General features: G+C 36.9%; 1 protein-coding gene across 2 annotated transcripts in view; it reads right to left on the minus strand.

Annotated features, from left to right (window-relative positions):
* Positions 1 to 26843, minus strand: part of SLC10A7 (solute carrier family 10 member 7) — a 271785-nt gene that overhangs the window by 188330 nt on the left and 56612 nt on the right. For both annotated transcript variants that reach the window (XM_080796639.1, XM_080796640.1), the window contains exon 5: positions 3806 to 3844. In XM_080796639.1, coding sequence (XP_080652765.1) covers positions 3806 to 3844 — 39 coding nt within the window. The remainder of the gene's footprint in view (positions 1 to 3805; positions 3845 to 26843) is intronic.

The following is a 26843-nucleotide window of genomic DNA, read 5'->3' on the forward strand; positions in this document are numbered from 1 at the left end:
TTCTTCATTTTATGGATATTCATGGGCACAGAAAAACGTTCATGGCAGAGCTTGGACCAAACTTAGATCACAAGTATCTTATACAGATTACCCCATTTAATTTTCACCACAACAATGTATAGTTTAGGTACTATCTACTCCATTTTATATACAGGGAAGGCCATGTGATTAGATTAGTAATTCAGTCAAGTAAGGATTTAAATCAAGCCAGTTTGATTCCAGAAACCATACTACTACCCCTAATCCTAAAATTTAAGAATTTAAATTCGTGAAAATTTAAGTTGGTGAAAGTGTAAACTGGTGAAGCCACCCTGGAAAACAGTATGGAGGTTCCTCAAAAAGTTAAAAATAGAACTACCCTAAAATACAGTAATCACACTACTGGGTATTTACCCAAAGAATACAAAAACATTAGTTCAGAGGGATACATGCACTCCTATGTTTATAGAAGCATTATTTATAATAGCCAAATTATGGAAGCAGCCCAAGTGCCCACTGACAGATGAATGGATAAAGAAGAGGTGGTATATATGTACAATGGAGTATTATTCAGCCATAAAAAAAGAATGAAAGCTTGCCATTTGCGGTGACATGGCTGGAGCTAGAGAATATTATGTTAAGTGAAATAAGTCAGAGAAAGGCAAATACCATATGATTTCAGTCATCTGTGGAATTGAAGAAGAAAAACAAACAAGCAAAGGGAAAAAGAGAGAGAGAAAGAGACAAATCAAGAAACAGACTCTGAACTATAGAGAACAAACCAATGGTTCCCAGAGGGGAGGTGGGTGGGGAATGGGTGAAAGAGGTGATGGGAATTAAGGAGGGCACTTGTTGTGATGAGCACTGGGTGAGGTATGGAAGTGCTAAATCACTATATTGTATGCCTGAAAATAATATAACAACTCTATGCTAACTACACTGGAATTAAAATAAAAACAGTAAGTTTTTTTTAAAGTAAATTAAGCGAAAAATTTTTAAAAAAGAATAACAAAATAAAACATGAAGGTCATACTTTGGAATTTCCTTCCTCTAAAATAAGTCCTTTTCCCCAGCCCAACTCAAACAACAACTTCTCTCTAAAGCCTTCTCATATCATTAACTGAGATTAATCTCTTCTTTTGAATTCTTGGCAATTGCTGTACACTGCCCATAGGCAGAAAGTGCTAGCTGTTTTTTAATATCCACTCTCTTCTTTCTTAGTAACAGAAACCCAATTTTCAGCTCTTAGCAAATTGCCACATGTCCCAACCTCTCCATTGGCTAAGTATGATCATATGAGTAAGCTCTGCAATAAGATATTATTGCAAGTATACTGTTGGAATTTCAGGAGTGCTGTTTAAAGAAAGGAAACTTGGATTTTAGGAGAGCTCCTCTGTGCTTTCCCAAAGTAAAGACTTTACTATCCAGGTATCTTTTCGGCTGGAGTTCCAGCAGCTATCTCCGACACTGAGGCAAGCCTGAGGAAGGAAAGTGCGTGCTGTGGAGGATGGAAGAGAAAGACAGGCATATCTGTCCACAATGAAACCATGAAGCCACCATACGTGGTAGCCTCCTTCCAGGTTTTAGATAACAGGAAAATATCCTATATATGCCACAATTATTATTTTTTATCTTCAATAATCTGAACCTAATTCTAACTGGTTTAGCCCAGACTCAAATATAGTCCATAATCTAAGGTTTGTTGTAACTATGATGAAGAGCGGGGGGTGGAGAGAATTACTATTTCTTATAACCCTGGAACAAAAACATCTCCAATGATCATTTTCATTCTCAAACCCTTTCCAGTCATTTCCAACTTTGGAACAGAAAAAGGAGGGAACAGAAGAGGAAGGAAAAATGGAAAATGACAATTCTGCCTCTCTGCCAGTTCCTCTCCTCGCTTATCTACTAGCTAAGTCCTACCATACTTCAAAGTCCAGCTCAGCGAAATTGCTTCTATCTGACTTTTGAATTGAGTGCCTGTTACCTGTGCCATCTGACAATCATACGTCATCTGGTAACATCTTCTGTGTGACTTGTTAACTTTTACCTTGTATTTCTTATTCTGTATGTCATCTCCACAACACAGTAGGACCCAGAAAACTACCTCTATGTGGTAGGAGATCAATACTTTTGATTACTGGAGGTAAGGTGAGAAAAAAGATGAAAAGAGGAAAAAAAGCAGGAGCCTAAGGAGTGAGAATGCACAACTTCTTAGAAGCGAAAGAGCATTAAAAAAAAAATCCTAAAGAGTCCCTAGAACGAGTCTTACTTCCCTGGACCTTACAAAGAATTGGGCCTGGGAGAACAAATATTCAGATGTGTTCATTGTTCATACAATCAGTGCAAAACTCAAACTATACTTAGCGAGCTTACCTTCCAACTAAGGGACAGCGCACTTTGCTTCAGTTATTCAGACAATAGCTTCAACTTATTTTCTCAATAACCATAGACATTTTAAAGAGTAAGATATCTAGCTTAGAAACCATGTTTTGATAGTAGACGTATAGGATTCCAAACCACATTAAAAAAAAAACAAAAAACCAAAAACCTGGCTTCCAGTAAGATCATATTTTACAGATATTATTTTGTCAATCGTGACAACATATGGAAAATAATACTTAGATGAAAGAACGATTTCACAAAATATTACTTCTTCTGAAATAAGTACCTCCAGAGCTCATTTTCATTAAATAGACACTATTAGCTCTCTTCTAAAACCCAATAATAATACAGCATTGGGAATAACATTACTACTTCTTTAAAAATAAGATATACTCTAAGCATATATTATGCAGAAACTACATCATTTAAAAGGTCTGTAACACTACATACATAATTCTATGTAGCACTACATAGAATTAACCTTGTGTAACAATACCTTTAAAAGCTTCAGGTACATTCAAATACATATAATCATAAGTGAGATAAACAGCATTTCAAATAGAAGTAATTAATATTTTGCCTAAATTCATGAACTATTTTATACCCCACTGATTTTATTCTCAATTGTCACTGTACTTCATACCTGTCAATGAATTATGTACCTAAAAATAAAATATTCTAATTTATTTTCATGAATTTGGCAAAGTTTTAGGGAGGATATAAATAAAAATATTCAATTAACAGAAAACTCAGTTTCCTTCTCATTCTTTGATAACACAAACCAAGTCTTTGTTATATTATTACTTAAAAAACAACTGAAAATGCTAAAATAGTATTATTCTTATAATTATAGTGGTTCTACTTATGAACACTGAGCTATTTTTTAACCCTTATACAATTTATAGTTCACATGTCAAAAAAATATTGCATTCTCTTGCAAATTATTCAATCATTTCCTCATTTCAAATTTTTTTCACACAGATTTCTCAGAAGTATCCATGCCAGTAGCTTCTTTGACAGTGAAATGTACAAAAGAAATGACACGTCAACAAGTAAATTAGCATTCCCTTTCTGACCAGCTGGGTCATGTTTCCTTTTCAAAATCCTCAGTCCCATGATACAAAATAATAATAATCTAAAAGACCTCATTAAATGATCAATATATTGACATAACTTCTATAAGGAGACACACAGTGTTTTAATTGATTCCTTGAATCCATTAAATGGAATATTAAACGTCAAGCCTACAAATTATATTGTAAGAGAACATTTCCTTTATTTATCAACTAATTTTTCAGGATATGGCTAATGGCACATAAAAAGATTCAAGAACTTTTGTACTTAACTAAATGGTAAAAGAAGTCCAACTTTCACTAAATCTTTAATACAAACAACATCACAACAAAAGTTAAAATAGAAGAGTTAAATCATGTTTACTTACCAAAAAACTTCCAAAGGCTGAATTAAATATTGCAGCTGCCTATAAAGAAAATAAACGGGGGGAAAAACTCACTGAAAGCAAATAGAAAAAGGAAAAGTAGAGATTATCATTCTCCCAACCCCCACTATTCAAAACCTTTAAAACATTGACTCTATAAAGCAAAGTTAGTCACTGCTTACAAAAATCGCCAGTGGCCTGTACTTTACTAAGATAGATGAGCTGCAGCTCAGGAATTCATAAATAATGGGTCTCAAAGCAAGCAGAAAAGACTTGCCATAAGATGTTTTGAATCTATATGACAGTACCAAAGAATCATCACCAATACTAAATTGAAACCTTGTCGTTATTGATTTGGTTATTGGACTTTAAAAAAGAGGTTGATTTATTCATCAAAAAATATTTTTTTTAACCAGGAAAAGAAATACCAGAATTGTAAAGCAAACATTAAGTACTCCGCATTAGGGAGCTTTATAAGCTACACCCACAAAGTGAGATCTGTTGTTCCCATATAACACACATTAGAATATCAACAATGCTGCTAAGACCATGGAAGTTACTCCCATACCATTAATTCTAAAGTAGAAACAAGAAAGAAAAACTTCCACTTGGTGTTCAAAATTCAAAGAAGAAATATTTGACTTTGTGCTTACCTAAATATCCAGGGAATACATAGTAGATGGAATATATAGTTCTTAAATTTAAATCAATCACTATACTCCATGAAGCTATACCTGAATCCTGAAAGCTTCTCACATTACCCAAAAAGGATAAAAACTTGTATAACATCCAATTTGATGAGGAAAAAAAGGAGAGAAAAAGAGAAAATAACAAAAGGCAAAAGGAGGGGTAAAGAAAACCTATTGACATCTCCTGTAGATCCAGAGCAGAATTAAATTAATCAGCATGGACATTAGCAGCCACGTCGCAGTAAGAAAAGGATGTCAGTTTAGCAAGTTTGAATAAAGTCCAAAGCCAGGCTAAGAGCCGTAGCTGAAAATGCCTTCTGCTCCAGAAGAGGATGCAATGAGAGTGCATGGGTAATGAGATCCCTGGCTCCAGAGAGCTTAGCTCTCCTATTCAAGTTCATAATTAATTCAAAGCTTTGATAATTTCATTAGATTTCTCCTTTGCTGGCCCTATCAATAAAAGATGGCACTGGACCACAGCTCCTCTGTGGCATAAACACAGGCACAGGCACAGACCAGGGAAACCTTTGCTTCCTGACAGGGACAATGGCATATGGTGTTCTGTGTTGTAAAGGGAGTAGTGGAAAAAAAAAAAAAAAAAGATTTGGCTGAATAAAACATTACAGATGACAACTGTAAACTATAGCAACATATTTAACCCATCTTCCTGGAATTCCATTATGGATGATTCAGGAAAAAGTTTATGTGTGGAGAAATATAAGTAAAACTGTATAAATACATGAGTTGTAAAGATCAACTGGAAATACTGCCTTCCTTCCTACAAAAAAAAAAAAAATGCACTTTCCCCACAAACACTGTTTATTTCTAAACTCTATTTTGTGCTTGAAATGGACTGATCATATCTTAATTAAGGAATGAGGTATTCCTCTTCAAGCTCCTCTCTTCCAAAAGTGTTTCTTCCCAGTGCCTTTCACCAACCTTTTTCAAGGTAACTCACAGTGTGGAATAGCATTAAAAAAAAAAAAAAAAAAAAACATAGATCGTTAGAAGTAAAAAGACTCAGAAGTCAAAGCAAAATAAGTCAACTACTACTCATCAGATCAAATCACCATTCTCCCACACCACCCCATTCTCTTTAACCCAAACGCAAGCAGCAACGTATTTTATGTGGATTGGCATTTTATAAAACAATGGTGATGACAGGGACAGGCTATCCGAAGGTACCCGAAGATGCTGCAGGCCAAATTTCTTAGTTGTTCTGCCAGTGCTGATGAATGTGAACTCAGGCACCTACACTTGGTGCTCCCAAGCTGTGAGCTCTGGCAATCATTTGTGAAATGGCTGATTAAGGTTCTGGGTACCCTGAAGAACCATGTGAAATCGGACACAGAACCAAGGATCTTGGGTTCAACAGTAACAAATAATTAAGCTAACAGTTTACTTAATTCTGCTTTGAAGCATATAAGGGGATTATATTTTCAAGAGTTCCAAAGAGTCATGATAACTATTTAGAGAGCATTTAATGATTACATAAAAGGTATGCAAGTCTTCAGACTTACGGAGAAATTTTCGGCTTCTGAACACCATGTACAAGGCCCTCCATGAACAGGTCTCTGTCCATCTTATTTCTTGCCTACAATTTTATATCCTGACAACACTACACTACTTGTGATTCTTCAGACTCATTGTGCTGTTGATGACTTCTGTGTTCCCTGGCCTGGAATGCCTTTCTTCCTTCCTCTATCTAGGTAATTCCTACTTATCTTAGCAACTCCTTCTAAGAAGTTTTCGATCACCTCCTCCCACAGACATATATCTACACTTCTCAGGGTACTGAGTGTCCCTAGGGCTGCTGCTCAGAATCCTGAGCATACCTTTGCCATGGCACTTGTCACACTCTGAAATGACCTATCTATATGCCTCCTTGTCCTACTAGAAATTAAAGTCTTCTGAGGAAAGAATCTAATGAAGCCCATCCTAAGCATCTACATGTTTATTTAATTGAATTGCTGAAATAAATAAGATTCCTAGAAATGTCCCAAGTCTTCCTCTCCTACTAAGTTATTCTATGTGTTTGGCAGAATCCAAGGGTTGGCCAAAGACTGGATCTGAGCCCTGGTTCCACAGCAATGGCAGATGAAGACTTCGGTCGCAACCCAGTATGAGCACCTCTTTCACATCTTGTTTTACTTCTGGTAGCCTCCCTATTATGATACAGTTACATACGGTTACATAAATATGTTTAAATCATGCTTTAAAATTTACTACTGCTGGGGCGCCTGGGTGGCTCAGTGGGTTAAAGCCTCTGCCTTCGGCTCAGGTCATGATCTCAGGGTCCTGGGATAGAGCCCCGCATCGGGCTCTCGGCTCAGCAGGGAGCCTGCTTCCCTTCCTCTCTCTCTCTGTCTGCCTCTCTGCCTACTTGTGATCTCTGTCAAATAAATAAAAACTTAAAAAAAAAAAATTTACTACTGCTATGTAGCAATAGCGTCGGCTAAATAAAATCTAGAATTATGTAACAAGAAATACTCTGAACCCAGTAAAAAGAAGATGATCTGCATCTACCAATATGAAAGCTGGCTAAGATATTTAAAGTGAAAAGGCAAGTTTTGAAAGTATGTGTAATTCCTTTACCATGTTTCTTCCCACACGCTCAAGCAGCTGGGTGTCCTATAATTCAACTCAGGTCTGACTCTATCTACCTGAAACTGGTGTCAGATCCTACAGCTTAAAGGCTCAGTCCCGCAAGCCTGTTCCCACTACAGATGTCAATCACAAAGGCCAAGTTGTCATCAATGGTGCTTCCAACAGACTGGCTATAAATCAGAGGTTCCCACAACCATGTTCTCAAGTTTGATTAACTTGTTAGAGCAGTTCACAGAGTTGAGGAAACCAGTTTTATTCACTTGATTAGCACTTTATTATGAAAAGGCTCGATAGGAACAGATAGAAGAGATGCCCAGGGCAAGGTATGGGGAGACTGGGCTTCCCAGGCTCTCTCCAGGTATGACACACGCTCAGCAGCTTCACATGTTTGGCTACCCAGAAGCTCTCCCAAACAGTCCATTTGGGGTTTGAGAGAGGCTCCATTAAACAGGTATGACTGATTAAATCACTGGCTATTGGTGACTGAGCTCTATCTCCAGCCCTTTCTCCTCCCCAGAGGTATGGAAGTTGGACCAAAAATTCTAGCCCTTTAATCTCAGGTTGGTTCCCCCATAACCAGCCCCATCCCTAAGAGAGCAAGGGGGCTTTCTGAAAGTTGCCTAATTAACTAATTAACAAAAGACAATTTTTATAGCCTTCCTCACTTAGGAAATCCCAAGGGTGTTAGGAGCTCTGTGCCAGAAACTGGGACAAAGACCAAATACATATTTCTTATTATAAATCATATCACATTCCTATTGTGCAAACAGGTACATAGTGTGTATATATACGCAGATAAGTATAAAAAAATACTGCCTTTTCTAAAAGGGATTGCCAAAAAAAAAAAAAAAACCCTAATATGGTTACATTTGTTGAAAGGGATTGTGTGGGGGTCATTTTTATTTTTCATTTTGTTCCATCTTCCATCTTGTTTGGTTTTTAACATGTTACTTTTTTGTATTTCAACAAAAGGTCATCTGGGCAGGGAGATATTGAGCCATTTATTGTTTGCATTTTGAATCCCTTTTTTTTTTTTAAAGATTTTTATTTATTTATTTGACAGACAAAGGTCACAAGTAGGCAGAGAGGCAGGCAGAGAGAGAGGGGGAAAGCAGGCTCCCTGCTCAGCAGAGAGCCCGACGCGGGGCTCGATCCCAGGACCCGGAGATCACGACCGGAGCCGAAGGCAGAGGCTTTAACCCACTGAGCCACCCAGGCACCCCCATTTTGAATCCCTTTGTGTTACAAATGCAAGAAACATGTTACTTTAAAATAAAATTAACATTTCAATCTCTACCCTGCAGGTTCATGACCTCTCTTGTTGGTTGACAAGGTGGAGGATGAGCACCCACTGGAGCAGACATCATGGTGCTAGGGGCATAGGAAGCTACTGGATGAACAGAGGGCATCTTCTCCAGAGTTTCTGTAGCATGTGAATATTTGGTTTTAAAAATAAACCCAAAGCCCACCATTAATTTTGTTTAAAGCAAAGATGGCTATAAAGAATGAACTGAGATCAAACATGAGCCACCCAGGCCAATTTGCTTTGAAGGTGGGACCCTTCAGGTTATACAACCAGACTTTCTCAGGATATGTTTCCTCTCTCTTGCCTTCCAGAAGTCATACCTGAGAGAGTGCACTGATTTTTAAATATAGCCTTTTGTTTGTTATTATCATTTTTGCTAGAAATAATGTAATTACTCATTCTCTGTCCATTATGTTCTAATACATCAGGAATGTTGCCTAACTTGTATAAGATCATGTCCTCAGGGCCTAGAATAGCACCTGGCTTGTAGTAGAACCTCAATAAATATTATTGAGTCAAACAATAAACAAATGAATACTTGTGCTAACTGAATGCCCTGCACAGTAATGTTTTTATTATTAACTCAAGAATCCCATCCGTAAAGCATATACCTTGGTGTAATCACATTTGATGTATAATTAGATCAAGGCTAACTGAAAAAAGTTAATTATTGAGATGTTCTTTTAATACTAGGTAGATTGACTTTTTTTATGCTACAGATTTTTAGATAATATATTGCTTTTAGTATCTGCCCAGTTTTACCCAATATATGGTATTTTGTTATATGTTGTACAGCATGTCATCAGTAAGTTATTTTGGAAAACTGAGCAAGCTCAAAAACAATTTCTTTATAACCTACTTTAAGTTATTTGAAATGAAAATGTAAATTTAAAAAAGAAAACTGAAAACAAGGGGGATGGAGAGTTCTCTAACTCATAAAAGCAAGCTCTGCCATTGCCCAACGCCTTTAAATGTTACGAAGTTCTAACTGACAGTAAACTTGAAACCTTTATCTTTTGTTACAGCCATGCCTGGACTGTGTTCCATGCTCTGGAGTTACACAAATATGTAGCCTTTTTTTGAAATGACTGCGCTACAAATATATGAACACTGCTGGGTCCTACCTAAGTCTCTTCTTATAACACTGTATCTAAAAAATTTTTTTAAAGATTTTATTTTTATTTATTTGTCAGAGAGAGAGCACACAGGCAGGCAGAGTGGCAGGCAGAGGCAGCGGGAGAAGCAGGCTCCCCGCTGTGCAGGGAGCCCGATGTGGGACTCAATCCCAGGACACAGGGATCATGACCCAAGCTGAAGGCAGCCGCTTAACCGAATGAGCCACCCAGGTGTCCCAAGTATCTAAAATTTTCATAATGCTGGTCCATCCCCTTCTTTTTCCTTCCATCATCATCAGTCCACTAAAGAAAGAAATGAAATCCATTGTCCACTTTCAGTGTTAATGATCTACTGCAAGATAATTGAGGAAATTTCCAGTTTCCACTGTTGCATACCCCACTTCCCCACTCAACAAAATCAGAAATGTTTACCCAAATGTTAAAGTGGGACATTTATAGAATTTCTAATAATACTCCAAACTGAGGAGAGTATGTGGCAAATACCCCACCATTCCCAAAGTAAGATACCAGACATAGCCATATAGTACTTACAAGGGGAGGGGGGAAACAAACAAACAAACAGAAAACCCAAAAAACGAAAATTAGGTCAGGGACCATTTCATGTGCAGACTATATAAGAAAAGACTAGAAATTCCAGAAAGGATTGATGAAAGGAAATTTCCAGGAATAGAAGGTCTTTGGACTTTTCCTCCTCCTTTAGAGGAGAAAGCTGACCTCCCTCTACCCCTCTCCAGTTGAGAATGGGGCGATAGATACACAAGAACCAACAAGTGTGCATAGGAGAAATTGCAAGGACGCGAGATGGCACTGAGGCCCCGTGCTGGTTGTTTACCCAGGGGAGCAAGCCCACAGTAGGCTGCCAGGGGTTCTGTGTGAGGTTCCTCAGAAACATCACGGTAAATTCCCTAGAATTGGGGTGGGGGAATAAGAAGGCTACGTAACCAAGCAGAAACAGGCACTTGCTTCAGAACTAGAATTAGCAAAGGTGGGGAGGCTGCCTGGAACAGACCGCAGGGGCAGGACAGAGAGAGACTAAACAGTTTGATAAAATATACTTCAGTTCTGTGATGGCGTGAGGTCTGTCAATTCCATACGGGCAGGTACACACTTCAGAGGACTGCCATCATACGTAGTCCTTTTTGAAGGAACCAAAACAATAGCCTTCCAAGGCAAAGAGTCCCCAGCAATAAGAGGCTAAGGGGAGTATGCTTGGGGCAGGGCTGGAAGTATACTCTGAAGAACTCGCTCCCCTATCCTGCCTGGCAAAAAGATATAGCTTGTGGGTGTCTGCCATGACACAGGGCACTGAGGGCTGGATTACATCAGCCCCAATAGGGTAAAACTGTCCCCCACCCTGTATGCACTTGTTCTATTCACTCGGAGGCTGGAAGTAGGGAGGGTGAAAAGGTTAAAAAAAAAAAAAAAGTGAACCATGCCCTCTTCCCCACTAGTCCTGCCTATCCTATGTTTATATTTTCATCATATATGTGTTCATTCATTAAGAAAAAAAAGTATAACATACTGTGTTTTAAATACACAGGTTAGGGGTGCCTGGGTAGCACAGTCAGTTGAGCATCCGACTCTTGGTTTCAGCTCAAGTCTTGACCTCAGGGTTGTGGGATCAAGCCCTGCATCAGGCTCGTGGCATGAAGCCTGCATAATATTCTCTCTCCCTCTCCCCTGCTCCTTCCCGCCCCACCTCTCCCTCTCAAAAATAAATAAACATTTAAAAAAAAAATTAAAAACACAGGTTAGGCCTGAGTTGGGAAAGAAGGGAATTTAGGGTTTTAAGCTAGACTGCCCTGAATTAAATACCAAAAAGTTACTCCTAATTATTAAATATATGACTATTTTTATGACTAAAAGTGACCAGAAAACCATGAGATCTGTCAGGGATGCTGCCAAAGGACGGAGGAAGAGATGGCATTCCACGTACATCATCTTTAAATTCAGGCCACTCAATAAAGAGATGAAAATAACAGCACGACATTTTAAATGTAAAGTTGAGCTGAAAGAAAACTAGAAAAGCCAGGTTAGACACAGAGAAGCTAGGCAAAGCCAGGGTGGGAAAGCAGGGGAGACAGTGCTGCACACTTCCAGACAACAGGCTGGGGCCCTGTGCCCCGGAAGCAGCAAGCCCAGCTTTGACCCACCGAGGGGACGTCTGGGACTGAGCCACCTGGGGCAGCAGAGCAGCACCCTAGAAGGACTGTCCCCCTACACAGGGCACCTAGAAAACCCGACAGACAGAATCAAGACAGTAACCTAAGGCCAGCTGCATCAAGGGTGGGCACAGGACTGAACTGGCACTACGGATGTGATTCGAGAATCCCAAGCTAAGGACTCAACCAAGAAAACAAAAGACAAAACCAGTCAAAGACCAATAGAACCCATGAGCCCCGGAAAGAGGCAAATGCAAAACTTCTCTTTGGGGTCACTTCAACAATCCAGAACACAGTGAATTCCCAGATAAAACAATCCCTACTGAACAGAAGCTTACAACAAAAAATGTCGAATGTGTGGGGCACCTGGGTGGCTCAGTGGGTTAAAGCCTCTGCCTTCGGCTCAGGTCATGATCCCAGGGTCCTGGAATCAAGCCCTGCGTCGGGCTCTCTGCTCAGCGGGGAGCCTGCTTCCCTTCCTCTCTCTCTGCCTGCCTCTCTGCCTACTTGTGATCTCTGTCTGTCAAATAAATAAATAAATAAATAAATAAATAAATAAATGTCAAATGTGAGGAAGCTGTATATGAGCACACCATCATAAAGCAGTTAGGAAAGGAGGAGAAACGGATTATTTCATAATACAGTAAGAAAATTCTAGAGGGCGACTGTGTGGCTCAGTTGTCGGTTAAGTGTCTGACTCTTGATTTTGGCTCAGGCCATGCTCTCAGGCTCCATCTCTGCAGGGAGCCTACAGCACAGTGGGGAGTGTGCTTGAGATTCTCTCCCTCCCTCTCCCTTTGCTGCTCCCTGCAACCCAACCCTTCTCTCTCTCTAAAAAAAATATTTCTTAAAAGAAAAAGGGAATAAAGAAAATACTAGTTGAATAAAACACCTAGAGTTGGAAGGTAAAACTTAAAAACTTCTAGAAAAAAAAAATGAGACTAGCTTTATGCCTTCCAAAAAGGAAACAATTTTTTTAATAAGACACAAAAAGTACACATGAGAAGGGAAAAGCTAGGGTTGCCATTCAACAAAGTTCTGGCCAATGAGATATAAATTGATACATGCTTGGTGGGGGTGGTTAGGGAGGTTGGTTTCTTCTGTTCTTCCTGCCCAGAGCAGTGAAAGCTCTCTGGCGTCCAGAAGAGAAAGGCCAAGAGCCAGGAACGGTTCAGAGATGGCCACTCTAACATCATTGAGCCGCAGAACAAATGCCAGCAACCCCCACCTCCAGGCATCTTGGTATTTGAGAAAGTAAGTCTCTGCTTGTTTAAGCTACTTTTAGTCTGATTTTCTATTACTGGAAGCCCAACAGAAATAATCACTTCCTAAATAAGGCAGAAAATAATAAAGGGCTAATCAGGCAGGTTAGATAAATTTAAAAAAAAAAGGAAAAGAAAATTGACTATTAGTGATGAATCAAAGTTGCATTGTCTTACCCTGGAAAAGTTCCTCAACTGTATGAATTTATTATCACTCCAGCCTCTGATTCACAAGGATAATATAATATTTTTAATATTTTACTTTTTATTTAAAATTTTTATTTAATATTTATTTATTTCCTTTCCAAGCACAGGTTCAGTTTGAAAAAACACAAACGCATCAAAGGTGGAATTCCAATCCTTGGTCTTCTATTAAATACAGAAACACAAAATACCTTCCTTTTACATGTATGGTATTTTGCAAAGTGCTATAGAAACGTGAAAAAAAAAAGAATTAGGGAAAATTTATCCCATTTGCTTTAAAGGCCAATTATAATTGGCTTCCTGAGAAGCACCTTAGTTGCTAGGGCATTTTAATACTAACTACTTAATTACCACTATTTTCACTGTATAAATCTAGTAACAAGTAAAATTTGAATTATACATTTTGATATTAAATATTTAAATATTATTGAAGCATTCCACAGAAAAGTAAATATATGGAACATCAGCTAAAATGTGAGCTTATACACCATGCTCAACGTGAAAGGAGCACTCTTCGTTTTATTCCGTTACTTGTGTTTCTGCACTTTTTAAGCAGCAGTGACTAAAAAGAAGACTGTTATTTTACAATCACCGCTGAATACTTTTTGTCAACAAATAGGTCCAAATGAAGACTATAGAACTACTACCAGGCATTCCCCAATTTAAAGAAAGATTACTTTTAGAACATGAATGATTAAAATTCACCATCTTAATGACCACTTAAATTCTTTGTCTTAAAAACATTACAGGAATGAACAGAAGTTCATCTAGATGCCAGTCACCAGCCAATACATTCAGCTGCTTTTCTCAGAGTCCGCTTCATTTCTTCCCTGCTTCTACAAGTTCATATCTTGCTACCAGTGGAAAAAATTATTTAATATCCCTAATCTTGAGGTGAATGGGGGGGTGGCTATTCTTGTTTGTAACTATTCATCTCAATTCAGGCCAGGAAAAAATATATTCAAGTTACCGTTTCTGGGTGCTAAATTGAATCAGGTGTCCTCTCCTCTTAAGAAAATTAAGTTGCTTTTGTGCAAGAGTGTTTTAATGAGAACAGAGCCCGCCGACAGTGATAAATGGGAATGACACCAGAGAGAGCATGTAAGCAGGACAATATGTGCGTGTTACAGTCTTACAGCCTATTTTTCACTGACTATTCTGAATGACTTCGCTGTTTCTTAAGGGGCCTATTAATCTCAAATTTAGTTATTACACAACGTTTATTTGAACATATATTCTGCGGATGATGACAGTTAATAAAGGAAATCTTTCACAAGCTGTATTTTTACATATTGTTCCAGCTACAGCTCCCAGTCATTTGATGGTATTGATGGAAGAACCCACATTGTGCTGAGGCTTTGAAAAAAAAAAGGCACATATATTCAGATTCCTTTCTAAGCACATGGGGACTCTTAAATAACTGTTAAAATGCATACCAAAAAAAACCCTTCTACAAAACAGTAAAAGAAAAAGGACATCTTAACTGTCCAATGAAAATTGTTTAATATGAAAACTGACCCTTCTAAGACAAAACGGACACCTTTTAACACTTTTAAAGCTTTGCTGTGTAATATGCAATAGTTCTCACACAGCAACCCACCATTTTCACCACATGCGTGGCATAGAGGAGGGAAGACAAAATCAATTTTCTCGAGGTGCAAAAAGAATCAAGTAACAGAGCTACTTTGATTTCCTTCTTGGTGTGCTTTTTTGATAAAATAGCACATACTTAAAATAGTGGAGATTCTGCACTTCTTAGTTCTGGTAGCACACTTAAAGGCTAATGAGGATTACTTTAACGCTTTCCTAAAAACGTTTATTAGCTCAAGTACCTTTAGCAATTGAGACTGTGATTCTTGCTCCAAGAGAAATGTGTTACTTTAAGTATAACTGCTTCATACTAACAAAACCAAATGATATTAGCAGGAAATATTTCTACAAATTCAAGATTTTTACACCTGCCTCATAATTGAGATGAATATAGACTATGAATCAAACACTTGCAATTTCATCCTCCTGAAATCTGTCTTCAAAGGTGTTCAATTTCAATGAAATCAGAATTTTCAACCAGTTAAGGGCCCTTAGATACTATGACAATCCCTTTATAAGTGAAGAAATAGAACTCTAGAGAGATAAAAGGATCTTTCCCAAGGTCGTATTGGCTAGTGGCAAAGCCTATTATAGAACTCATCCCCAGACAGTCCCTGTACCCTCTCTATCATACCCACACTATCTATTTTACATATTATTTTTAACAGATATTTATAAATACATAATCTAAAGGGGCATAAACCAAAACACTAATAGTGGTTATGCTGGGGTAATACAATTATGGATTTTTTTTCCTTTGTGATTTTCCTTGATTTTCAAGGGTTTTGTATTGATTATATACTAGAAAAAAAGCATACAAAAATGCTAATATTAAGTACAACAAACATTTTAAAGGCTCTTGCTTTAATCTTTAAACAAACCTTAATGCTGTGTACATACTAGGGACTCAATGTCTGATTAAAAATTGAAAGAAATTGAGGATAATACCAAGAAAATCTACCTAGACTTACTTGTTATATTAATACTGAATACTCAGGAACAAACTGTGGTTATAATTCAGATTATCAACGATTAAATTGAAATGCATATTATTTATTACTAGCTTATTAAGCACTTATGATTTCTATGAAGCTGAATAGAAGGAATTTTTTTTTTTTACATTTTATTTATTTATTTGTCAGAGAGAGAGAGAGAGCGAGCACAGGCAGACAGAGTGGCAGGCAGAGGCAGAGGGAGAAGCAGGCTCCCCGCCGAGCAAGGAGCCCGATGTGGGACTCGATCCCAGGACGCTGGGATCACGACCTGAGCTGAAGGCAGCCGCTTAACCAACTGAGCCACCCAGGCGTCCCCTATGAAGCTGAATAAAACCATACTACTTGACATTATACCTTTTTTTTTTTTAAGTGCCAATTTCTCAATATCCCTGAAATTTAATTGTTCCTATCTTTTGGATTTCCTATGTACTTCCAAGAGGGAATAAAATAAATGCTCCCTTAATTATTCACTTCAATACAAATTTATTAATTTATTACACTAAGCACTGAGAATACAAAACTAAAAGCCAGAGTATCTGCTCACAGTATTCGGCTAGACATCATAATGGCTATACCACAATAAGATCAATGGGATCGGAGTTATGGCAGCCCAGAAATTAACTACTAAAATTTCCTTTAAAGTGGGCTTTTTCAATACTTCTGAGTGATGGACAACAAGCACTTTTCTGATCAATTAATGGAAGCTCTACTTAATGCCAACCCATGAACTAAGCTCTCAGCACACCAACAGAGAAATTGGCCAAGAATTCCCTTAACACTTTGTTTAGAAGGGCATCCACAAAACGTAAGTGACAACCTACGTCAAACCATCTAGTGTTTCTTACAAATTTTAGACTCTAGCTACCTACCTCTGTTATTTCTGCTTTTTTCCATCCATTAGGTCTGGGAATCACAAAGCTTCTTAAGAGGGCAATGGATCAATCCCTCAGCAATAACTCTCTCATCAGCTTTTCATTAGAAATAAAACAGCTTTCCTACCATCTTCTGGGAAATAACTTACCATAGATTCGCAGAACTGAAATGGACTTTTGCAGATCTTCTAATCAAGGCACTTTTCCTCAAAGAAGACTACACTGAAATCACTAACAGAAGGAACCTACCTGTCCTATTCTTCATATCTTCAGGATCAGAGATTGTATAATTTTTTTCAAAATTCTAGATTTCAAATCTATATTTTTCACTATTAATCTACATTTCTTACTATCAAGTCCTTTCTTTTTCTGAATTAACTTTTCATTTGAGATCATCTTTTTTTTTTTTAAAGATTTTATTTATTTATTTGACAGACAGAGATCACAAGCAGGCAGAGAGGCAGGCAGAGAGAGAGGGGGAAGCAGACTCCCTGCTGAGCAGAGAGCCCCTTGTGGGGCTCAATCCCAGGGCCCTGGGATCATGACCCGAGCCGAAGGCAAAGGCTTTAACCCTCTGAGCCACCCAGGCGCCCCTTGAGATCATCTTTTTATGTTAGGTCTCCTGAGAAGATTAAAAAAGAGCTGTGTTATTGCCGTTACAAGTAGTATGCTGGTAAATGTTTAACAACTGGCTCTCAGGATGGAGGGAGGAACATTGGTTAGTAATATTCGCTGATTGTTGAGCTGTAAATACTCTCACCATGGCCAATTTCAAGCTGCAAACATGATGTCACTGAACACCAAGAGAGGAAGGATGGCATAATCCCCAAAGTATAAGAAATGAGAAGGGCACCTAGGTGGCTCAGCAGGTTGAACATCTGACTCTTGATCTCAGTTCAGGTCTTGATCTTAGGGTCATGAGTTCAAGCCCCACTTTGGGCTCCCATGCTGTGGGGCCTACTTAAAAAAAAAAAATTTTTTTTAAAAGATGAGAAAAAGAAAGGCAAATTAAACACAAAATAAGTACAGGAAGGAAAGTAAGTAAGATGTGAGCAGACATGAATGAAGTCAAAACCATAAAAGCAATAGAGATCAATGAAATCAAAAGCTGGTTCTTTGGGGGGAAAAAATCAGTAAAATTGATAAAGCCTTAAAACAGGAATTGTAAAACTATTCTGTAAAGGGTTACTGTTCCATTTCAACCCAGCTGGTCTAACACCAACTGAATACACTGCAATACAATTCTGACACTAACCACCTGAAGTTAGCCCAGACACCACAAGTTCAAACCTCAGTCCTCCACAAGACTAACCTCACTTCAGAAGGTACTTCTGGAGTCCCCAGGCAACCAGTACTTCTGACCAGCTGGCTATAAATTTAGGAGTTCCCATGACCCTGTCTGGTTCAATAATTCAATAAAACAGCTCTCTGACCTCACTGAAAGTGCTAGTTAAGATTACACTTTGATTATAGGCGATACACAGAGGGAGGTCTGGTCATTCTCGCAGCACATCAGTATGTTCACCAACCAGGAAGCATCAGTGAACTTCAGTAACCATAGTTTTTAATTGGGGTTTCATTATATAGACATAATTGATTAAATCATTGACCATGTGATTGAACTCAATCTCCAGCCCCCTCTCCTTCTGAAGGTGGAGTGGCTAAAAGTTCCAATCCTCTGGTCACAGGCTTGGTCTTCTCAGTGACCAGCCCACATCCTAAGATTACCTAGGAGCCCATCAAGGGTTGGCTAATTAGCATTATTAACATAACAAAAACCTAATCACTCAGGAAATTCCAGCCGGTTTTGAAGCTCTGTGCCAAGAACCTGGGACAAAGATTAGATATATATTTTTATTATATGACAGCAACATAATAAACATTTTAGGCTTTGCAGCCCACATGGTCACAAATTCTTAACTTTACTGTAATAGCACAAAAGCAGCCATAGATAATGTATAAAGGAATAAGTATGGTTGTGTCCCAATAAAATTTTATGTATGGATACTAAAATTTTATTTTCACTTAATTTTCATGTGTCATGAAATTTTATTCTTTTTTTTTCTACCTGTTAAAAAAGTGTACAAAGGCACCTGGGTGGCTCAGTCAGTGAGGCGTCTGACTCTTGGTTTTGGCTCAGGTCATGACCTCACGGTCCTGAGATCAGGCCTGGCAATGGTCATGGAGTCTGCTTAAGATTCTCTCTCTCCCTCTGCCCCTCCCTGCTTGTGCATTCTCTCTCTCTCAAAAAAAAAAAAAAGTACAAACCATTCTTAATTCACTTACTATACAAAAACATGCAGCAAGACTGATTTAGCCTGCAAGCCGTAGTTTGCCATTTCTGCTTTAGGAGAAAAAGAGAATATAGAAATGACCAATATCAGGAAAGAGGTAACATCTTGAGATCCTTCAGATATTTAAAGGATAAGAATTTGTGAACATATTATTTGATTTCAGCACTTAGTATAAAGCTGCACTAATCAACAATGTGGTACTGGCTTAAGGACAGATGTATTGATCAACGAAACAGAATAGAAAGTCCAGAAACAGATTTATATAGATACAACAAATTGATTTTTGACAAGGGTGCGCAGTAATTTAATGGGGAGAGAATAATCTTTTTAGCAAGTGGTAACTGACATCTTTAAGCAACAAACAAAACAGAACTTTAATACTTATCTCATAAAATATAAGTTGGAATGGATGATGGAGCTACACCTAAGAGCTAAATCTATAAAACAATTAGAAGAGAACATAAAGAAAATCTTCATGACTTTAGTTGAGGGCAGCATTTCTCAGAAAGGATACAAAAGTCATAACTTTAAAATTAAAAAATGATAAATTGGACCACATCACATCTTTCCTTCAAAGATATTGTTAAGAAAATGAAAAAGCAAGTCACAAATTGAGAGAATATATTTGCAAAACATATCTGATAAAGAACTTGTATGTAGGATAGATTTTTAAAAAATTCTCACACTAAAATAATCCAACAAAAAAGGAGGCTAAAGATTTGAACAGACACTTCACTAAAGGAGATCACAAATCAACCCATGAAATGATGCTCAACATCATTAGTTATTAGAGATATGTATATTAAAATCATAATAAAATACCACCATATACCTACTAGAAGCGCTAAAACTTTTTAAAAAATGGATAGTGCAGTGCTGGTGAAGATGTGGACCAAATAGAACTCTCATGTATTGCTAGATGCATCCAAAATAATACAGCCACTGGCGGGAAAGGTTTAGCCATTTTTTTTTAAAGTTACACCTATAGTTACATATGATCCAGCCATCCCACTCCTGGGTATTCACCCAAGAGACCGACACGAATATGTTCATACAATGACTTGTACTCAAATGTTCAGAGCAGCTTTATTTGTGATAGCCCAAAAGTGGAAACTACCCAAATATGCATCAAATGGTGAATGGATAAACAATTATGATGCATCCATGCAGTAGAATACTACTCGCAATAAAAAATAAATGAACTATTGGTATATGCAACAACGTGGGTGCATGACAAAAGCATTATGCTAAATAAATGCAGCCAGATAAATGATCCCAGGCATGTAACATTCTCAAAAAGACGAAACTATGCAGACAGAATTCAGATCACTGGCTATCAGGGACTGCAAGTAGGAAAAGGAAAAAAAGAGGCACAAAAGATGATTGTGCCTCTTGCCATCATGATGCCTGTGTTCTACGTGACTTTATATATACCCAAAATGAATCATAATATATACTTTAGAAAGGTGAATTTTACTGTGAATTATATATCCATCAACCTGACTTTTCAAATCTATAAAAATTTTTAAAGTAAACAAAAAAGTAGAAAAATATAACTATGACATTATGGTTTAACTTTTTCATATTTACTTGATTTTGAGGTTTTACAGAAAATTTCAATAAAAAATCATTAATATGTTTTTACTTAACAAAAACATAAATTAATTCAAACCACTGAGCTACCATTATTCCTTATTACCTATGAAAGCTAAGGCATCAGAGCTCTGCTTGTAATTTGTAAAACTGTCTTTTAAATCATTATTTTCAACAATAACGATGGTGATACTCAAAGACTCTGCGGGTTGATCTGATATTCAAAAAAGACACTCTTGTTTTAAACTTATTTAAAGATGACAAAGATTTCATGTTAAGTAAAATGTTCTTAAAATTGAAAGTAAAATTGAAAGTCATCACAGAGACATCTGGGAAATACTAGAAAAAGCTGTGATAATAAAGTCAGGAGACTTGGTTTCAGAACAACCTGGTCACATACTCAGCTACAAAAATTCTTTTAAAAAAATCTCAGTGTCTTCATTTTATTAAATGGGAATAACAACAACCACTTCACAAAATTTTTGTGAGGATTAAATGAGAATGGTAGATATAAAACCCCTAGGTCTCCAGCAACCATTCAAGGGACCATTCAAGGGCCCAGCAAGCCTTTGTTACACAGGTATTCATCGTCCAAGTCCCTGAAGAATGTAGATTGTACACGGAAAGGAGGACATGATAGCAGGCAAGGCTCATTAATGAACCTACCATTTCTAACAGACTCCCAAGAAGACGTTTTCCCTTCACACTCACACCCTAACTACTTCACAATAGTATCTATCTCTGTACTTCAGCTTCAGTTGGTTTACTCTCACTGATCGCACAGTATTTTAAACACCTGACAACACACCACAAATAAAACACAAATACGTTGCTAAGTATAACTGTAACTCCTACGAAGATGTGGGATTTCATTTTTTTTAAAGATTTTATTTATTTGACAGAGAAAGAGAGAGCACAAGCAGGGGGAGCAGCAGGCAGAGGGAGAGGGAGAAGCAGGCTCCCCGCTAAACAGAGAACAGATGCGGGGCTCAATCCCTGGACCCTGGGATCATGACCGGAGCTGAAGCAGACACTTAACCGACTGAGCCACCCAGGTGCCCCGAAGATACAGAAATTCATGAAGTCAATGAAATTAGCACAATGTTAATGGTAAGTAAGAAAAAAATAAATGACAGGAGGGAGTAAAAGGAGAGTAACTGGACTAGTTTTTGAAATGAGAGCATCTGTGAAAACTTATGAAACCTCAACTTTTTGCAAGTTTGTACCTTTTTTATTGTGTTGCAAAATAAATAGAAGCAAAAGATGTGAAATCATGTCATCTTAACAATTTTCTTGGGAAAATTACACTGATCCCCACATTCCAAAACAATACTTGATTCTTTCTTCCTTCACTCCAAGAATCAGTGCATAGTTATAAAATAACCCAAATTTTGTTAAATGAATAAAGTTTGAATAAAGATAGGCTTATTTTCATAATTTAGTTTCATTTTTTTAAAAAAAGGTAAACATTTTTCAGTAATTAGTGCTAAACATTAATTCATTTTTCAAAGTTAATTGACTTTAAGTGAGCTTTCTCATGTATCATTTACCATTGAATAACGTTTTATTATTATTTTATTATTTTAGTTACTTTATTATTATTCTTTTATTATTCTAGTTACTCAAGTTTTTATGAGGGAGAGAATAGAGCAATTCTTTTTTCCTAAAAAGACATAGTTTAACTTAAAAAAAGAAAAACAAGTTTCAAGGTATTAGATTCTTCAGAATGTAATTTAAATTTTCTATACATAACAGAGTAATACAGCTAGAAATTTTAAGAGAACATCTTCCCAATTTCCTAATTTTACATACAAGGGTTGGACTCAAGCCCAGTGTAGGAAGTGACTTGCTCAAGATCACACAGTTTCTGGCCATGGCAAGACAGGATCACGAGAACTTCCAAACACTCTGCCTTCTCTAGGCCATTAATCTTTATTTGATTCCAATATATTACATAGATAAGATATTTGTGAATATCCAAAAAAAAAAAAAACCCACGTAACAGACATTGTAGAGACATACTAAAATGTAAAACACTAGTCAGCAAGCAGTGAAGCACTAAATCGACTTCAAATTTTTATTAAGGTTATCCTTCTATTAGTGATTGAAGGTATATTAGCTTAGTGGGCCATGCAATAGCTGTAGCACCACAACTAATGGACTGCCAAGAGATGATTTAATAAAGAGGCCCAGCTGAACAATGGTGTATAAGTAACTGTGACAACCTGAGGCTTTCTTCTGGTCAAACGTTTTATATCTGTAAGTGACTTTCTCTAAAAAAATTACCTGAGAAGATACTCTCAGAAGGTTTAACTGTAATAACAGCAGCCCAAACATTCTTATATAAGTTCAGATTCTCCAAGATCTTAAGATGTGATTAAAAAAAAAAAAAAAGTTTAAAGGTCTGGTCCCCAGATCTTTCCACAGGCACCATTTATAACACGGTTAGGGGTCTAGTTAAACAACACTTCCAGCAACCACAATGTGTCTTTCTTTTGGTTGAAATAAAATAAAGAAACAGAGCAACGCTTTAAATATTGCCATCAATATTTTTACTCTAAAATACGAGCAAAGAAATCAGGTGGCTAGGAGGAGGATGAAATAAAAATATTTTTTAAATACACATTTCTATAAAATATTACATGGACTCCGCATCTTTACAACATGAACTAACTTGCACTGAGAAGAGAAAACGAACGTAGTGTAGGGAGAAAGCTACTGAATGAGCAAAGATTTTTAAAAATAATAATTCATATGATTGATAAGAGTTCAGGGAAAAGCTGGCTCTGCATTCTTTATTACCTTGATGGTAATGTTGCAGTAAGCAGCAAAACCTTACAGATGCCCATTCATACCCTTGGCCCAGAGATTCCATTAAAAAAATTATCTAAGAAAATAATACAGATCCAGGAAAAGATTTAACTAAAAGGATCTTCATCATAAAGTTATTTTTTAATAGCCAAAATTATCCAGGACTAAAATAAAACATTGCAAATCCACACATGAGAAGAGTAAATAGTCTTTAGAAACAGTGTTGTGGAACGCTGTGGCGACATGATCACGATGTATTGCTAAGTGGGCAAACAGGATTACAAAACAGGATGCATGATATGATCTCATTTTATTCAACACATATGCAAATGAAAATGTCTAGAAAACACACATAAAAATACCAGTATGGTTATGTGACCAGTGGGATTATGGTATTTCTTTGTTTCATTTACCTATATTTTCTAGATTACTAGGAATACATAACTGCTTTTATAATAAAAAAATTAAGATATTAAAAAAATGTTAAACAATACAAGAACATAACGTTTCCTAGTTATTCTGTAATATTGTACGTTACTAGGAGATGCCACACACAATGTGCTTTAGGACAGTGAATGGATGGTAAGCCTTTTCCTTGATAAGCCATTGGTCAAAAATTATGTTTATGTAATAATGTGAACCTAACCCAAAAGAAAAAAAGTCACTTCATTGAGGATAACAGTAATTTTATTGGAATTAGAAAAGCACCCATGACAGCCATTATCAAAGTGGTCATTTTAGGGAAATTAAATTACAAATAAATGAAGACATTTATGTGGAATGATTTTAGGTTGCAAGCAAAAATGGATAAGGATTCACATACTTAAAGCTGCAGTGTCTTAGGTTAAAAACAGAGCTTTAAAAAAGGGTTTGCTATACTCACGTAAAAAACGTATTCCCTTAACTGACTCCTTACCACAGCAGAAAGCCTGAAGAACTCTGTTCTAGATAAAAAGCCAGATTCACGATTCTTTTCTTTAGGGTGCTCGCTTCTTAGGAAACAAAGACAGACCTTTCCATCTGAATTTTCATTTCAAACATTTCTTACTAAGAGAACATTTTAAAAGACTTTGAGATTTGTTTCTTAAAAAATTATGCTTATAGAGTCCAATAAAATATCGGGTAGTCAGTATGTGTAATTAACGCACACTGTTTTGTGTATCACATTCATGGTATGACTCATTCAAAACAGGTTTATGAAGTAATTTTTCCTCTTCTAGACACATGTAAAAATAAAGACATTACTTAAAAGTAGAATAATATCCTTGCATTTAAAACTGTGTTTAGAGCACCTTAAAAGGGATTCTTGATTTAAAATGCATTCCTAGAAAATTTTCAAAATAAAATGAAGCACCGGGACACCTGGGTGGCCCAGCTGGTTGAGCATCTGACTCTTGATTTCCTCTCAGGTCATGATCTCAGACACTGAGTCAGACTCCCTGCTCAGCAGAGAGTCTGCTTGTTCCTCTCCCTCTGCCCCTCCCCCTGCTCTTGGGCATGTGAGCACGTGCTCACTCTCTCTCTCAAATAAATAAAATCTTTAAAAATAATCATAGTAAAAAATGAAGCACAATGTTATTGCAGTAGCCGTTTGAAAAACTGTTTTCAGATTCAACATCAAATAACTAAACACTGCATGCTCCCAATCGCTGAGAGATATGACCACTCATATACTTTTTTAAGACTATAAATCTCAAGTTTGGTATTCTTCATAAATTAGGAAAAAATAAGGCATTTGTTTTTCTTCTAACGCTACACTTTAATTCCATTAATACAGCGAAGTTATCATAGAAAGGCACTACTTAAATCTGAATTGTCTATGCACAAAGTGCCTATTACATAATTATCCATAAACCGCCCCCTGGCCAGCACATTGTAAGGAAGATTGATGTACAATGAAACAGCTGGATTGAAAGACCTCTTGTTGCTACTTCCTTCCCAATCATTGTCTGCAGTTGTTAAAAATTTCTGTTCAACTGAAGTCTTTATCAGACACCAAGTGAGTTAACGTCTACTGGAAAACTCTTTAAGAATATAAATGAGAAGGATACTCCAAACAGCCCTCCTTCTTTAACCACATTAGCTTAAATTCTAGATCCAAATTCTAGATCCCAATTGTGAGCATAGCTTTAAGATTTTTCTAATCTGTCCTTTAACCTGCTTTCTCCTCTTCTCAATATTTCTCTTATTTTTCTAATCTTAAAATTGAAAGAGGTTTATATTTTTTAGAAAAAATATGGATGCTTTTTAAAAATGTATTCCCTTAACTACTCCTTACATCTACTTTCTAATCCCCAACTCACTTAATTAAATTCAGCGTGAATTTAAATTGCAATTAACATCTTTTGAGGGATTACATGTTCTAATCACAATTATGCAGTGAATATTTGAAACACATACATTTTGTTATACTATCTGAAATGCAAATTGGAGTCTAAAAAGATGTTTAATAAAAATGTATAGTACTGAAGACTTTATTATGGAACCTAAGGGACTAGAAATGAGATTAAAAGGAGTAAAAGCAGTGATACAAGTACAAAAACAAATTGCTTCACCTCCAAAACCCTTGGAAATGGCCCCACTTGGCTCCCATTTAACCTAGCTTCATCACAGTTTAAAAACTGCCTTCCAAGAGGTGCTATTAACCAACTGAATTTAATTTTTTTCCCCAAGTTTAGTAGCTCACACGGTGAGGTGATGCATAAAATTCTACAACAGCAAGAGATAAAAACTATTTTTCTGACCCAGGAATTAATAATAAAATGATTTAACTTCTTTAACTTTACTATTCTGTCAAAATAGCCCTACACAAGCAGAAGGAGAAAAAAAGAGACATTTATTAAGTATCCTCTATGCCAGACAGCAGGTGTTATTTCACTTAACTCTTAAAATAACCCCATGAGGTAAGTGTTATTCCATTTTACAGATGTGAAAAATAAGCCTCAAAGAAGGTAAGTGGTTGAGAGAAGTAAGTGAAATGAATCAGTGGTAAAATCGGGACTCTCAAACCCAGGCTCTTGTAAAAGGACTGTCATATAAATGTGAACCTCAGGAGGAAAGCCTAGGACAAAGCACCTATCTTTCATTGTCCATTTAGCTATAATCGTCTCAAACAGGCTGCTGGGATTTCAGTGGCCTGAGAAGACACCTTCATCTCTGGTGTAAGCCTGATTAGAATGCTTCAAGAAGTTTCATTCTTGGGGCTCTCAGAGTTCTTTTCACAAATCTAGGGGTCTGCTGAAAAGCCAGGATAACTTCACTGTCTTTTCAGTGTCTGGTAGTCAGGACTGGCTTTATCATGAAGTAAAGATCTGGTTTATTAATCTATGCCCTGTTTCCTTCCGGTAACCTTCCTCTTTTTTTTTTTAATTGAAACATAATTGACATATAACATCATATTAGTTTCAGGAGTACAACATATTGATTCAATATTTGTATACATGGCAAAATAACCACCACATTAAGTCTAATTGCCATCTGTCACTGTACAAAGTTACAAAAATGTTTTTTCTTGTGATGA

Source organism: Martes martes (genome assembly GCF_963455335.1).
Source record: "Martes martes genome assembly, chromosome: 2".
In the NCBI taxonomy this organism is placed as follows: domain Eukaryota; kingdom Metazoa; phylum Chordata; class Mammalia; order Carnivora; family Mustelidae; genus Martes; species Martes martes.